The sequence below is a fragment of the Brachionichthys hirsutus genome, unplaced genomic scaffold, assembly GCF_040956055.1.
Source record: "Brachionichthys hirsutus isolate HB-005 unplaced genomic scaffold, CSIRO-AGI_Bhir_v1 contig_830, whole genome shotgun sequence".
Taxonomy (NCBI): domain Eukaryota; kingdom Metazoa; phylum Chordata; class Actinopteri; order Lophiiformes; family Brachionichthyidae; genus Brachionichthys; species Brachionichthys hirsutus.
Window position 1 is genome coordinate 18,030 of NW_027180751.1, and position 15,753 is coordinate 33,782.

The window sequence follows — 15,753 nt, forward strand, 5'->3', positions numbered from 1 at the left end:
CACGGAATTAAATTCAGAAATACAAACGTGCGTTTTATTAAAGTGTTCTAGCCGACCTTATTAATGTTAGACAGAAGTGAGTTAAAGTGAACACGAGTATTTGAAGCGATTCAGTTCTTCCCCTGGGTCAAGTGGTTGACTTTCTACCCCTCTCTTTTAGACACTTGGAACTATTGTATTTTGAAGACCAATCCAAGGTGACAAGTCGACCAGTTTCAAATTAAGGTATGCAAAAATGTCCTCCCTTAATAAATAAAACCAACAAAAAAACAACACATACGTTCAGCTGTAAATGTAGCGTAACTAGTAAATAGTAGGGATCAAATAGTATTTGTATTTTTTCCAGTGATAAAAAATATTATTAGGATTTATTTAATTTAAATTTGCATTAAAAATAAAAATTGTATGTGAATTATTTTTAATAAAACATGATACACGGTATCTAACCTCCGCTGGCTGGTACCAGCTATACTCTGCTCAACTTCTTGTGTTCATTTTTGGTTTTCCATTGGGTAAAAACTAAACCAACCCCCATAATATAATGGAAGGAGGAAAAACTGTTGCGCTAAATATTATGCTGCAGAAATGTTGCTCGGTGAGTTGCTGTGACAACCAGCTGCACCAAGGTTTATCCTCAAAAGAAAAAGCACCTGAGAGCAAAGCTTATTGAAATCGTGTAGAGCTGGTACCATATAGTGGCTAAAGTTTAAATAAAATTTAATGAAGTGCTGTAATTACAGTTTCAAGATAGTTGTGCTTTACTTGTTTTTTCCGTCCTTTTCTGTTTCATATTTCCACCAAAATTTTGGGGTAAACCTTCACCCTGGAACAATTGATTGCTTCTTTTACTAGTTGCTTTGCCAGTTCAGCTTATTAAATGTTAATAAGCAATTCCTCATGATAATTAACTGTTCAGACTGATGTGGGTTTGCTATTGTGTGAAACCACAGTGTGGTGACTACAGGCAACATTAGAGCCAAAATTATGCAATTTTAAAATATATATATTTTAAATCACAGGTTTAACAAAAAAAAACATAATTCAATAATGGAAAAAGTACCAACTATTGAGTGTATTGTTAATCGATGCCAAGAGGATGAAAAGCTTGATATTCTGACATTATTATATTGTTGGATCTAAAAACATTGATTTATCATGAAGACACTGATGGATGTTGATTTCTTTGAACAAAAGAAGCCCACAATTTGTAAATTTCCTCAAGATTTCAAGAAAGCTACAATTTGTTAAATGCAGCAGACCAACTGGATCATTTTCTTCCGGTACTCAATCTGGTGAAAACCGAAAAGAATCAGTTTAATTTAGACAACAGGCCTCGGGCTGGACGGGCTGGGTGATGCACAGAGTGTAAAATGCAGCATCTTAAACATCTTGACATTCTTTCAGTTCTTGCCAAGAGTCAATTTTAAACTTGTGTTGCCAGTTTCAAAATATTTGATCACATTTCAGAGTTGATATTTTGCGCACTGCAGTGGGTATTTGTAATTTTTGACCTATTTTACTCTGTTCAGGCTTTTTCATTTTGCATTCTGGAAAGTGTCATTTTTCATTGTTAATTTTAAGCACTTTTACGTTTTGACAGACACCATGTCTTTACATGGATAGTCAGACATTTTGTGTAAGAAAAGAAACTCCTTTTCTGGAGTTCATCATCACTTTGGCCCATTTTGCCATAAAATAAAGGCGGACGCTCCTCCTTGCGGTGAATCACATTTCCATTTTTCTGTCATGTCCCAAATCCCTCTTTGTTGTAGGAAAGCAAATCATTCATTCAGTTTATATTATCGTATGTCGTCAGCCATATCATTTAGACGCCAGATTTATCTTGTACTACGAAGTTTGAGTTCTCATAACGCAACACCTGTTACATGGTTTTGGCTTAAGGGCTGGGAAATATTGAAAGTGACTTAATCGTGTTTATTTAATTTGATGAATGCTTTCCAGAGTGCTCAAGAACTGCCCTTTAGAATGTCTGTCACGTGTGCATTCATGTGAATGACAGGGGAATACCCTGATGTTCCACAAGCGCTGTATGATGCGTTGTTACGTTTTGGAGGACATTCTCTGGGGTTCGTTAACACTTGACACAGAATTTATTGTTGCGATCATGTTAAGTAGATTAGCTAGGCCAATATTACACCAATGAATTGTGTCAAGTATTGAAAATCCTTGTTTGTTTGAGAATGTCTGTGAGAAATGGTCCTTCCTACATGATCAATAACTGTTTTTCTATTCGTGCAAAATACTTTAGGAGTTAAAGCAGCAATCAAACTGCACGGGAGTGAGTGCAATCACTGCAGCAAACTGCTAATATCCTCAACAAAGTCCTTGTTAAAATCACGTCGGCACCCAACGGTGCGTGTACTTCAACAGAATATTGGCGCGTGACTGCAACCTCACACGTAATTGATACACGACATGCGTCGCTCTTGTGAGTTCAAGTAAGCGGGAGCAGGTGTGAAACGATAACCATGGCGGACAATAATGCAGACTCTGGTCAATGGGGGGGGTTGAAGTTTCTGAATTAATTAATATTTGGGGGGGTTGCTTTATTCGGGCCAAACTTAAGGGGTTTTATTAGAACCGGGTGGTGTTTGAAAACATTTCCAAAGAAATGGCGGAGCGCAGTTCTAAACGGCCATGGCTCCAATGAAGAAAAATAAAGAGCCTCCGAGCCAAATATAAGGAGGATAAAGACTCAAACTGTTTTAAAATAGTCACATACGCGCCCCCGTTGCCATCCATATTTGCTTCTGCAAACACACGTTGTTGTGTCCTCTTCTGTGCATGCGGGACGCTTTTTGGGTTGTATGAAGTTCACACAGGAGATCACATACAAGTCGCATTTAATTGGAAATGTGAACAAACTCGCAAAAAAATTGTATTTCACAAAAAAATCTGAATTGAGCATTAAGCCCTGCTGTGTGAAATTAAATGAAAATGTCTTCTTTAAAGTAATCGAATCCGCCGTATTTTGCTGTACTGTTTCTTTAAATGCTGAGACTGACTTTTCTAGCTTTTACACTTCATTTCTCGGCTGGTGGGTTTTGTTTTTAAAACAGGATTAGTGTAGATGACACCTACTGGGAATTAATTTAATCCAAACAGAAACCAAATTTACTATACCTTGAAAACGTTTAGACCCAACTTAAATGAGCAGTCTGGAAGTGATGTTTATGGATAATTAGAAATGGTCGGTTCTTCTGTGATACTACAAGAAATGACGCCTGTATCACAATGAATGGAACAAAATAGTGAGCTAATTGTGCAAGGCTTTCACGGTCCAACAAGCACTCGCATCTATATCAAAGCCCGCAAAGCGCAGGATGGATTTTAACAGTTTGGAGCCAATTTGCGATTCAGCCAGCATACTTTATTTAAACCATGATTTCTACATTTGAATGAATTGGCCGCTGTATTTCCATTGTCTGATTTTTAATTTCTGGTTGACCTGCAAGTTTTGTTTGACTAAAACATTTTATGTCTCCAAGGAATTTGATCTCTCTTAACTCACTGACGTGTTTCAGGAGTGTGGATGACAATTCACGTTTGTTTTAGCCACACTTTTTTTTTTCTCAATTACTGGAGGCATACGACGAAAGAAACCTTGGATTTGAGTTATGTCTCGCCGAAGAAGCCACAGCACGTCACCAGGGCGTTTTTCACGCACCTGCAGCAGTAACGATCCAAGAGATTTGGAGAGAAGGATTTTTGTTGGGAATTTGCCGACCTCCGACATGACAACAAAGGATTTGGACGAAATGTTCAGCCCGTATGGGAAGATAACTGGTTAGTAAATGCAATATAAGCCTTAAGTTTCCAATTCATGACAACTATTTGAATTGAGCGGGCCATCCGTGAATGCCACAGTTAAACTTTTTTCTAAACAGTTGTGCAAAAAGTGCGCATAGATGTTTAGTAGCTTTAGCTTGATCAGTGTCAGTCTTGATTTCTCGTGGCAAGCAGGCATTTACAAACTAAAGGTGTAACGAATGATCATTTTGCAAAATGGGTAGGTGTAGAAAATGCCCTTCAAAGTCATTTGTACCACTTAAAATGTTCCTCTTCCAGGCGTATCCATGTTTCGTGGGTTTGGATTTGTACAATTTGAGCGCATTGAAGAAGCCGAGGCTGCAAAGGCGGCCCAAAAAGGTCGAATCTATAAAAGTTATAAAATAGGTAAGCCTCGTCTGCAATACTGTAGGTGCAAATATCTGGCCAAAAAGGATACGACTCGTGTTGAGTGTCGATCCTGACGTTAATCTTTTCTTGTAAACTGGCGCTAAAGAAAAATAAAGATGTTTTTGTAAGAATTAACTCATCAATGCCTTTCTGTGAATAAAGCTCATCTGTGGAAGTTAGATGTCTTTTAATCGTTCAAATAAATGTAATTGTCGGCCAAAAATAAACTCTTTTTTAATGCCATTTGTCATGATGTGGATATGATGCCCCTTATAAATGAAATACTGTACCTGTAATATGTACGACAGGTATGAACGATGCAGGAAACAAATTGCAGCAAATTTAAGATTGTATGATTTGTTCCACAACAAAGATGCGTCTAGATTATTGTTATTTTCAACTAAGCCTTTTTAAACTGGATTTAATGAACATAGCTAAATTTCATCTTGAAGATGGAGTTATAATGAGAAATGCATAAAATGATTAGTAATTGTTATATATTATAAAAACCACAACAATTTCAGTCATTTTCTTCCTAGAAAATGGATTGTTGGCATTTGCTCGACAGTATTTGTTGGCTTGGTTGTGGGCTAATCTAAGAATAAAAAATATATATTTTTGGTTCTTCGAAACGACGGACATTTTTCACAATTTCCGGACATTTTTCACAATTTCAAAGGTTTGATCATCGGTTGATCATGATAATAATCAGTAAATTAATCGGGAAGTAAAAGGATCACTAGTTGAAGCTCAGCCACAAAATCGTATCGCACGTTCAAGCTCCATTTGCGTTTGTCGAATTTTGAAGCGAAAAAAGAATTTCTTCAGTTCATCTCGAACTGAGTTTGACGTATTTGTCAACTCGATTTTCTGCGTTTTGACTCGCCCAGTTTGGATTTCCACGCTTGGATATTGGAGCTCATTTTCATTTGAATCGTGGAAGTGTTGTCGTGGCCGCGCCTGCGTGAACGTTTGAGCTGATTTATATGTCACTGTCATGTTCAACGTTTGGATTGATTTATTTTCAGATGTAAATATGGCAGTGGAGCGACGGCAAGCTAAACCTCAATCCCAGCAGAGCCCTCCTCGAAGGTAAAGTAACGCAAAATGGGTGTGAGGAACTACCCTCGTCATTCAGGTGCCGGTTTTAACGATTAAAACATTCTCGACTTTCATTTCATTTGCTTGATGGAAGCTGGTGTACAAGTTTTCTATTGATAGTCAACGTTTACGGAACTGTTGAAATAAAGAGAAAAGCCACTTGACTTAAATCTGGAGTGTTTTTGTTGAAAAGATTATTGCCTTATGGCTTCTCAGTGCTTGTGTTCTTTACACTATCCTGTCGTGTATATCCGCTTGTTTCACATTTAATCCCAAACAATTAAACATTAATGTGAAGCCAGTGACGGTGCTGTCTCACTACCTGCATGAGGAATTAAAGTGGGGACCCCTTCTTGAAACGACAGGGGGTCGTCGACTTACAACCTATGGGACTCGCGACTGATCGACTACACGACCGCACTCGTCTGTTTATGAGGTGTTTCTACGACAAACCGGAAAGCGAGCGAATCGAGTGTGCGACAGTTTCTGCCGTCTCACCCACAATATCCACCGGGAGGACAATGCCTCTTTCTGCTCGGATATTTTCCACATCACGACGTGGCCTAATATACTCGCGGTAATTTAACATGGGGGAAACTCAAACCGAGTCGGCAAACGACAAAACCCTCGGAACCAGTTGTCGTAAATCTATGACTCACAGGCTGCCACTCTAACAAAATCCTTTTATTCCGGGCAAAGTTACCTTAAAAGGAAATGGATTGCTCCATGCTGCTGGTTTTCTTTTCCACTTCTAAAATATTTGTACGTCAACTATCCCTTTCAAACGTTGTGAAAATAAATTGAACTCATTCTTGCGATTTCAATAAATATTAGGTGAGAGACAAATGGTGTCCATTTCTGCAGTTTGCTCAGAAACCAAATGCTTCTCTTGTTGGATATTTTTAAATGTGTCAATTCATCCCATGCCAGACCTGCGGGTCCATTTCACTCGTTTCTTGAGGAAACCTGAACGCCAAAACACAAATCATTGTACTTGATTGAGCTAAAATGCACAAGGGTTTACGGATGTGGTGCGTCATTTCACGTCAGCCAACCTCAAACACTTGATGAATCCTTACGTTGCGTAATGCGTACGCGGATCGCTGGAAAAGATCGTTGAAAGGTTGCATCTCCTGGAATGAACTTGCTCCATCTTTTTGCAAAGAGGATCGCATCACAAATCTCACCCTTTGGTCCGATCTGAATTAATGCACTTATTATATATATATATATATATAACTTATTTTATTGCATTTCATATGCCGACTGTGGACCTGCCTTCACAAGCAAGGACAGAAGTTCCTGTCATCCTTTAATAGTGTTTGACTATTGACCTTCCTTGTATTAATCAAAAGCACCCCTCTCAGGGCCCCCTACGGCACCTATGGAGACGGCAAAGAGGCTCGGCCTCGGTCGCGCTCGCCTCTTTTTGGCCGCGAGGGACGCGAGCCTCGGGAAGGACGGGAGTCTCGTGATGGACGTGAGCCTCGCGAGAGCCGTGATGGGAGGGACCCGAGTAGAGAGTCGAGGCCGGGTCCCCATTCCCGTGACCCTGATTACCGCTACCGCAGCTCAGAGAGCAGAGACAAAGAGCCCAGAGGTGACGCGCGGGATGCAACGTACAGGTGAATACCGATGATGCCGACCCTTATTTTGGTATCTAGAAGTAAGTGGACGCATTCTTGTCTGAACCCGACATATTTTCGTACCGCAGAGAGGACTTTGACCGATATTACCGAGGTGGAGCTGAAGAGTATTACAGGAGGAAGGATGAAACCTACAGGGAGGCTTTCAGAGATCCCTGGAATGGACGCCGTGAGCCAGAAGGTATGTGCTCTGTACTTAACCAGCTTGTGTGTTAAATGATTTCACTTTAGTCATATGTTTCTGTAGCAGCACATCTAATCTTTACTGTGCAGATTACAATTTTCATTTGTGTCCAGCATAGCTGGACACAACAGGCCTAACGGAAGACACAAGACTCCATAATGAATGAACTAGTCTCGTTGAATTTTGACCTTAATCTGATTTGACCTGGCGGAGACGTAATTCACATCTAATAAACACTAGATGATCGCGTTCGACCAGAAGAGCGTCGGCGAAACGAGTTATATCGACAGTACTACGAAGAGCTTCAGCGGCGTTACGATGCCGACCGGCCTGTTGACTGTTCTGTGATTGTCGTCAACAAGGCGCAGAAGTAAGTCCAGTCCTTGTTTTCTACATCAAACACAGATCCACAAACGTCTGCAAATATTTGATTGATACTTGGAATGTTGTCATTTCATATTGTGTGTGTGTGTGTGCGTCTGTGTGTGTGTGTGTGTGTGTGTGCGTGTGCGTGCGTGCCCGCCCTCCTGTCTGGACTTGTGCTTGACAAACAACAGTCGGGAGTACGCTGAGACAGTTGGGCGAAAGGTGCGTGACCTGGGCATGGTGGTGGATCTGATTTTCCTCAACACTGAGGTGTCGCTAACCCAGGCTCTGGAGGACGTAGGCCGAGCCCGCACGCCCTTCGCCATCATCATCACCCAGCAGCACCAGGTGCACCGCTCCTGCACGGTGAACATCTTGTTTGGAACACCGCAGGGTAAATGAAACGTTTGCACTGTGAAGGTGATGAAGAGCGAAGGGGACGGCATTTCAGAGCTCTCTGTTATTGTGTCCTCGTTGCTCCAGAGCATCGAAACATGCCGATGCAGGACGCCATGATGTTGGTCGCCCACAACTACGATGCTTACAAAGTGGAAAACCGTGAAAAGGAGCGCGAAGAGATCGCCAGAAAGGCAGCCAAGATGGCGGACGACGTGTTGCTCAGGGAAGCCGACAGGGAGAGTCACCCTGTTTCTGTGCTCACCTCCATCACACTGCTGTCTGAAAACAGGTGCAGTGTCTGGTTTAATATCATTAGACGTGTTAATGAATTATGAGTTAACATCTGAGTGATTATATAACACCTATAATGTTTCTGTTACACTTTGTTAGCGTTTTGCATGTTGCGTCACGATGATTTCTTTCCTCTGGGTTCTCTGGCTAGGTTTGTAACCCCAGATGAATTAGATGGCCTCATTGCTTACCTGAAGGACAAAAGAGCCCGGCTGCTACGGAGTACTGCAGACCCTCTTTCAGGTACGCGGAGAAGTAAACACAATTATTTCTGCAATGTTACAACGTCCAACGTGGAGTTATTTTGGCCTGTGTTAACATGGCCATAGGACAATTATCTGAGTATAGCTGGTCCCTTCACAACTCTGTGAATCTGGCAGATGCTGAACCCTCGACTTCATCTCATCTTCACAAAGTCTTTTAATACAGAAGCATGCTGGAATTTTAAATTGAAATAGTTTAGTTTATTTAAACAGGCAGCCTCTTTGATGCCTGGACGATGAAAATGAACAGATACCGATATTTGTTTGGTATCAATATCTGTTGAGCCATTTAATTTCTTCAGCTTCCCAAACTGCCACCACCAGCTCTTTTGGGAGTAAACCAATGCATTCCCACGTGACAATTGTTCCATTTGTCAAACGGATCTTTGCAGGGAGAAACACTTTACCGTAACCAGAGGCTATTTCGGTGTCCGCCTGGAAACACATTTTGCTACCAGAGACTCGAACCTGTCCTGAGATGCTCTTGTATTGAAACATTGCTTTACTCTTCTGTGCTGGGAAGCAGGACGCTTTGTCTGTAACAGAGTTTGTGATTTCCAGCTGCAGTCCATGTTCCAGCTCCTTCATCGGGACACCCTGTCATTCCATCCTCGACTGCTGGACTTCCTCCTCCATCCCATTCTAACCTGATGCCCCCGCAGTCCAGCCACCTGAGCCTAGCAACTGGCCCAAGTGCCTCCACCAACCCCAACCATCAGCAGGAGCTGCAGGCTAAGATCCTCAGCATGTTCAATAGTGGAACTGGGCTGTCGGCGGCCTCTGGAGCAGCCACTGCTCCCCAGTCACAGGCCTACGGCTCTCTAGGCCCGTCTCCCGCCCAGAATCCGCCACGCCAAGCCATGCCAGGCCCCCTTCCATCTGCATCCCAGGGTTATGCCCCCCCGCAGGGCCGCATACCGGTCACGTTCACACCAGCCGGTCAGAGAGTCCCCAGCTCGACTTCAGGAATCAATTTCGACAACCCAAGCGTACAGAAAGCTCTGGACACCCTCATCCAGAGTGGATCGTCTCTTAACCCCTTGGTGGGCGTGGGCACTGCTGCCTCTCAGCAGCAACCTCCCAGACCGGCACCTGGAATGAGCCAGATCCCGTCTATGTCCATGTATTCCCAGCATTACTAAAGCCCTGTAGTGAGTAGCGAATGGTTCCCCCTGATGTGAGGCTCGCCGCGCCGTCTGTGAGAGACGGCGCGGCGAGTTCTTTGTGCAGTGAAGTTAGCCGCGCTGTAGAAGTAGCCTGTAGGGATGTTTTGTACATGCTTTTATGTTTTAGTTGAGTTCCTGTTCAGTTCAATTGACTCTTCCAGATAATTATTCGGACTTTGTACATGTGGGTTAAACTTGTGATTCACCATGTTATGAACTGTTTTTGCTTCATGACTCGTGTAAACGGATTCCTTAGTTATTTCCCTTCCACAATCTTCTTTTCTTTTTTTTATTGTAACATTTCCATTGTGATAAGGAGACATTATTAAAGACGTGACACATTTGCTTTAATAAAATGGAGTTGGTTTATTGCATTTTGTGCTGACATATATAAAATGGAACGGGGTACCGCCAGAAGCCATCGAGATAGAAGCATTTGAAATGTGAGATAAAACTACTTTTGTCTCTTTTTTTTTTTAAATGTACCATGAAACACAACAGAGAATAATACATAATTTTATTTTAGAATATTTAACTTACACTGACACAAAAGAAACACCTCCACACTAACTGTATTTGATTTATTTACACATTGCCCCGTCCCACTCCTGCCCCCCCAGCAGTTACAAGTGCACATGAACACACACACACACACTCCCACTAAACTGAAGGAAACACTACTGCTTTACCATGAGACTAGGTGCAGTATCAGGGGAGAGTAATGAACGATTGGGGGGGGGACTTACTGACACTGGCGTCTTAAGTGTTTATATGGTCAACATCAGGCATCCGTACAAAATGTTTCCCGCGGCTCCAGTGAATTAAAACCGAACCTCTATTTACTCCTCTGAAGTACTGGTACTTGCTGTTAAATACTACGCTCTCAATCCCAGTAAAGATCTGATGCCACAAACTTTAGACCTGAAAAAGCCGTCCTGTTCTGTGGTGGCAAAATATACAGCGTGCTTCTTCTCGAGCTGAATTTTATTAGAAGCCATGCAAAATCAAGGATTTAGGAGTGTGACTATTTGGATGGATTTTGCTCGGCCTCAATAGACACACTAAAGTTTGATGTTTTCAACCTTTGTCTCGGAAAGAAGTTTCGCACTAAATAATTTTTATTTTATTTAATTTTTTAATTGAAGTTGACTGAATGTTCCTTCTGAACACTACACAGAGTTATTGACTGGATAATAAATATATTTATATCCACAGTTTTATGGCCAGTCAGATACAACTAAACTTTTATCAAATTGTAGATTTTTAGGAATCTCCGTAATTTGTTTTAAGGTTACTCCTGGAACCTCGGCTCTCTGATTAGTGAGGTGGAAGAAGAATAGATTACAACTAACTGACAACTCCTGAAACTTATTAAAAAGATACAGTATTAAAATGCTTATAATTCACTGGAGCACATATTTATAACTGAAATATACTTTGGTAATCAGTTTATCTGCAGGTAATATTTGACACACGAGAAGACCTTGTCAACAAACCCACCGTAAAAAACAGAATCCTGTAATATTCGTCTAGAATACAATGATTGGCCAGTCCTAAGGAAAGAAACAAACCCATTCCACTAGAAGGAAAACCTTCTGATTAAAACAAAACTACTTTTATACCACAGAACACCCAATATATTTTCAATACACCTTGTTCAGGGTAATTGCATGCATGCACTGAGTTACACAACATCACTGGAATGCAGCTCTGCTTGCACTGCGTTGACAGACTTCACTTTGTCCTCTGACTCCCAAAAAGCGACTTTGAAATGAGGCCTCTTGATTCGCTTCCAGCATCGCCTGCGAAAATATGCTGAATGGTCCAAACTTATCTCGGCTACAGACCGTCCTCTTATAACAAGGGATTTGTGTTTTGTTTTTGTTTTGGGGGGGGTTCTGTTGGCATCCTAATGGGACGGCCTCCTCAACCCGGTAACAGATGTGTTTCAGAGCCCTTAATATCCATTTAAGGATGGAGACTGGGTAATGATCACCGGCAACTTTTTCTCATGCTACAGTTGTGCAGGCAAAGGATCTGATCTCAGTCATGGATCAGTTGGGGGGGGGGGGGGGGGTTTTTTTTTTTTTTTTTTTTTTAAAGTCAGGTATCTTGTGCCGTGCAAGCAGAGCCAGTACCAGTATTGGAAGCGCAAGTTTTATAATCTTTGATCATTTTTTCAGAATTATACTGCAGTCACATTTAAAATACAGAGCTGGGTGCATTTAGTTGCTGGGGTGGGGGTGGGGTGGGGTGTGGGGGGGACCAGGGATTTAGGTTGGATGGGGTGAAGAGGGTTGATGGAGTGCTGCAGGGAGGATGAGAGGTTCTGGGCAGGCTCACTTCACACATACAAAGTGACAAGCACTATCAAATTTAACAGTTAGAATTATTCTTTTCAAGAAGTTTGACAAAAACAAGGAAATAAAAGTGATGCATGCTAAAGTGTCCAAATGAATAGATGCAATCAGCAGAATCAGGTCTCAATTACTGCAGGAAACTGAACATGTATCCGTTCCCGCTGACTGTAATACACTCATGTGCCACTAGAGGTCGGTGTGGAGCAGAGCATCAGCAGGTTGGCTCTGTTGCACCCCCCCCCCCCCCAGACTGATGGCGTCACAGAAGCCTCTCGGTGTAAAGTGCTTTGCAGTCTCAGCCACATTTGGGATGAACACCGTCGATCTTTATTGGTAACAAAACATTTGGATGATGTGAGTGAGCGCCGACGTCTCCGATTGTTTTTAAGAGAAGAAAAAAAAACAAGACGGTGTGAAAATGGAAGCAATGCGAGAACAATATTGCACATAATCCTACAGAACTCTAAGACTTTGTCCACAGTGATAGAACAGCGTACAACAGAAGACAACACAAGTCGATTAGAGCATCTCTGACTCAGTGATAAATATCTACAATGATGGGACGACCAATCATGTGGCCCATTCATTCACAAACTCAAAAGCTCTTATTACGTCACATTGGACTGAATTATACGGTAACAATACAGTGAACTCATACTTTATCTTGGTTTAGGTTTTTTTTTTTCTTTTTTGGTAAAAGACTTGTTTTCAAGGTCGAGTTGCGTGTTGTTGACTTGATGGCAACTTCTGACAAACCGTTTTTACCCTCTAGGGATACCTTGAATACGCAAGTCATCACTATAGAAACCACTAAAACAAACATATTACCATGCAAACAATTAGAAAACATTTAGAATCAAGTAAATAAACGAATCGCCCATCGACATTAGATGTCTTTACTTTTAAATCATCTTTTTTTTTTGAAGGCTCAGTCGATTCAGGCAATGTTGTGGAAACAAATCCAACACATGTTTTTCTAAAATAAACCTGATTTGACCATTAAAGAACCTCTCGGCGTTAATTAAGAACAAGCGTATTAAAGAAAATCTTCATCACTTGGCACCCTAAACGTTTTGAAAACTGGGAGCACAGGTCTCATATTTAGGCTTATTTAAAACGTACAAACAAAGGTACACTTTTATATCTGATATATTTCGGTGAGTCATTTAGCTATAGTACGTTTTAATCATTTGTGATCTTAATCTGATTGGATTTAAGATGCTGACAACCAAGAGGGAAAAGAAATGGGTGGTACATTTTATTGTACATTTTTTTGTGAAGTTTTAATATTGCATCATGGTGTTCAGGATCACTTTATAGGCAAAGAGAAAACTCAGCCTGTCCAGAAGTCGCAGGCCGTAAGTCCACGGCCTGGTCTTGGTTGACACACACTGCCACTGATATGTATATCTATCTATACCCTTTTGCACTTGATCGTTACTGTTGCTTTAATCGTCTCTATTTACAGTACAAATAAATCTATTGATACTAGCAGCATTCACAACAAATGGTCAGACATTCGAGCAACACTAAAAACATTTAATACTGTCTTTAAATAGTTCTAGAAACGAATTTGTTTTGATTCCTTACTTTGTATATATACTGTGTGTATATGGATTTATTTATATTTATAGTTCTACTATGAGTGCAAATGACCAAAATAAAAATAAAACATCAAAGTAAATTGGCAACCGTCCCTGGTCAGAATGACGATTCTTCCTTTTTTCTTCTTCTTAAGACTTCCGAAATCTACATATACAAAATATATGAGTAAAAAAATAAATAAGATGATGACATGGGTCCAGATTTCCACTATTGCACTATTCCTTTCAAGACGCACTTCTTGAACCTTGGTATGCTTTTGCTCATGTAGGTCAGGGACGCGAGGCTCAAATCTGAATCAGTCTAGAATAGATGCTCTAAAATCACACCGTCTACTGCATAGAGTTCAGTCTCGAGGACAAAGTGCGTTTCTGAGCGACAGCAGCCACTGTCCTCTTTGTTTAGACTACTCCCTATAAACAATCAATAGATGATCAATGCACATTTAAGCAGGTCTGAACATTCGGTTATCATCTGCGGGGTGACCTCGGCTTTCTTTTCTTCCCTCTGAATTTAAGTCATAGAATTTGATATTTCTCTTTGAAAAAATACTTTGATATGGCACATTTAGACGATTATCTTTGAGTGTCCAAAAACCCGACACAACCAATAACTTCTGTTCGTTAACATAAATAAGAATTTGTTCTCTGGATGAAAAACAACAACATTTACTAGTTATTGATATGACTGAAAGCGATGAGGTCATCGAAGTTGTTGCACAGTGGCGCACAGTGCAGGTGCGACGCGTGTCGAGGTTTGCTGAGGTGACAGGAGCCTATATGCCTTCCAATAAATAAAAACATTGATCGTTGTTGTTTTTTCTTTCTTTCTGTTTTAAAAAAAACAGCATTTCTTCTCTGAGCGATGGAAAGTTTTCTCTCCACGAGACGCATTTGAGTAGGATGTCACAAAAATCCTATATACACTCACACCGAACAAGGCGCCAGAGCGATCCAGATGTGGCTGCGTCGCCGTCGCACCTGCGAGGACTATTCACAGTTTAATTATCCGTCACTGTCTGCAGACTAAACTCGCCTCGTATTTGTATTTTATTTTATTGTCGACATTATTTATTTTTTTGGCACGAACTGTGGCTCAAGGGACAAACAGCCACTGAGAGATGAGTTCAGACGAGGAATGACGTCATGCCGACACGCGATCCAGCTAAAGATAATACTGCATGTTTGATCCGCGTGCTTCTCCAGTCTTCTTCACACATCATTGGGAATTTCACAGTCGCCACGAGTAGCAGTGCCCCCCCCCCCCCCCCCCCCCAAACAGAAATATTGCATTAAAGACAGACAAGCTGGACCGCCGTGGGAAGAGCCTGATCACGACGAGGGAACTAAACAGACAGCTGGCTTGCCTTTCTTCAGAGAAGAAGCCACTGATACCACCCCCCCCCCAAAAAAAAAATTATGAAAAATAATTAAGATCTGCAGCTATTTAGACTAAAACAGACACTTGCATGCATGTTCACACCTCCGCTATAACCCCCCCCCTTCAGACTCAAGTACAACATTCACGGCAGACGGGCGAAGGGAAAACCTTTCAACACAAATCTAGATGGCGTCTAAACTACCCTGGAGCCTACGACACTTCTACTAGCGTCTCGCTAGAACAAAGGATGTGGTGGCAGGGGGCTCCTCACTGGTCTGCTGAGGATGGAGCTGAGGGAGAGGTGCGGAAGCTGAGGGGAAGGGCGGGGGCGGGGGTGCTATTATTTGGGTGTGAAAGGACCACCGTACAGAAGTAAACGCAAGGGCGACGCGATGATGAAGCAGTGTTGATGAGGAGTACAGGGGACAAAGGAGCAGGGGTGAGGGGAGGGGTGGTGGTGGTGGTTGGGGGGGGGGGGGGCAGCTCTTTCAGGAGTAGATGGTGATGACCTCGCGGCCGCCTCCACGAACCAGGAGGACCCGGTTGAGACCCTCGGTGAGGACCTCGAGGAACTCCATGTCTAAGGGAGAAGAGTTAAGGAAACTATATATATATATATTAATATATACACACACACATACTGCTAGTTCTGGACTCTGCACTAATAATATGAACTGGGGGCTCAGCATTAACAGTGCCATAAATCCCCCCACATCGCTTTTAAAGGTCGCCAGTTAACTTAATAGACCTTGTTAATTTTCCGTCCCAGTTTTGATTCGCATCAAACAACAAGTT

At 41.8% G+C, this 15,753-nt stretch overlaps 1 protein-coding gene across 1 annotated transcript; it reads left to right on the forward strand.

Annotated features, from left to right (window-relative positions):
• The first annotated feature begins 3,638 nt into the window (after window positions 1–3,638).
• Window positions 3,639–9,963, forward strand: LOC137916641 (nuclear receptor coactivator 5-like). The gene is made up of 10 exons (XM_068759612.1): window positions 3,639–3,807; window positions 4,090–4,197; window positions 5,229–5,292; window positions 6,669–6,926; window positions 7,016–7,128; window positions 7,372–7,501; window positions 7,689–7,891; window positions 7,981–8,185; window positions 8,339–8,430; window positions 9,012–9,963. The coding sequence occupies exons 1-10, from the start codon at window positions 3,639–3,641 to the stop codon at window positions 9,590–9,592; spliced, it is 1,923 nt and encodes a 640-aa protein (XP_068615713.1). The 3' UTR covers window positions 9,593–9,963.
• Window positions 9,964–15,753: the final 5,790 nt, after the last annotated feature.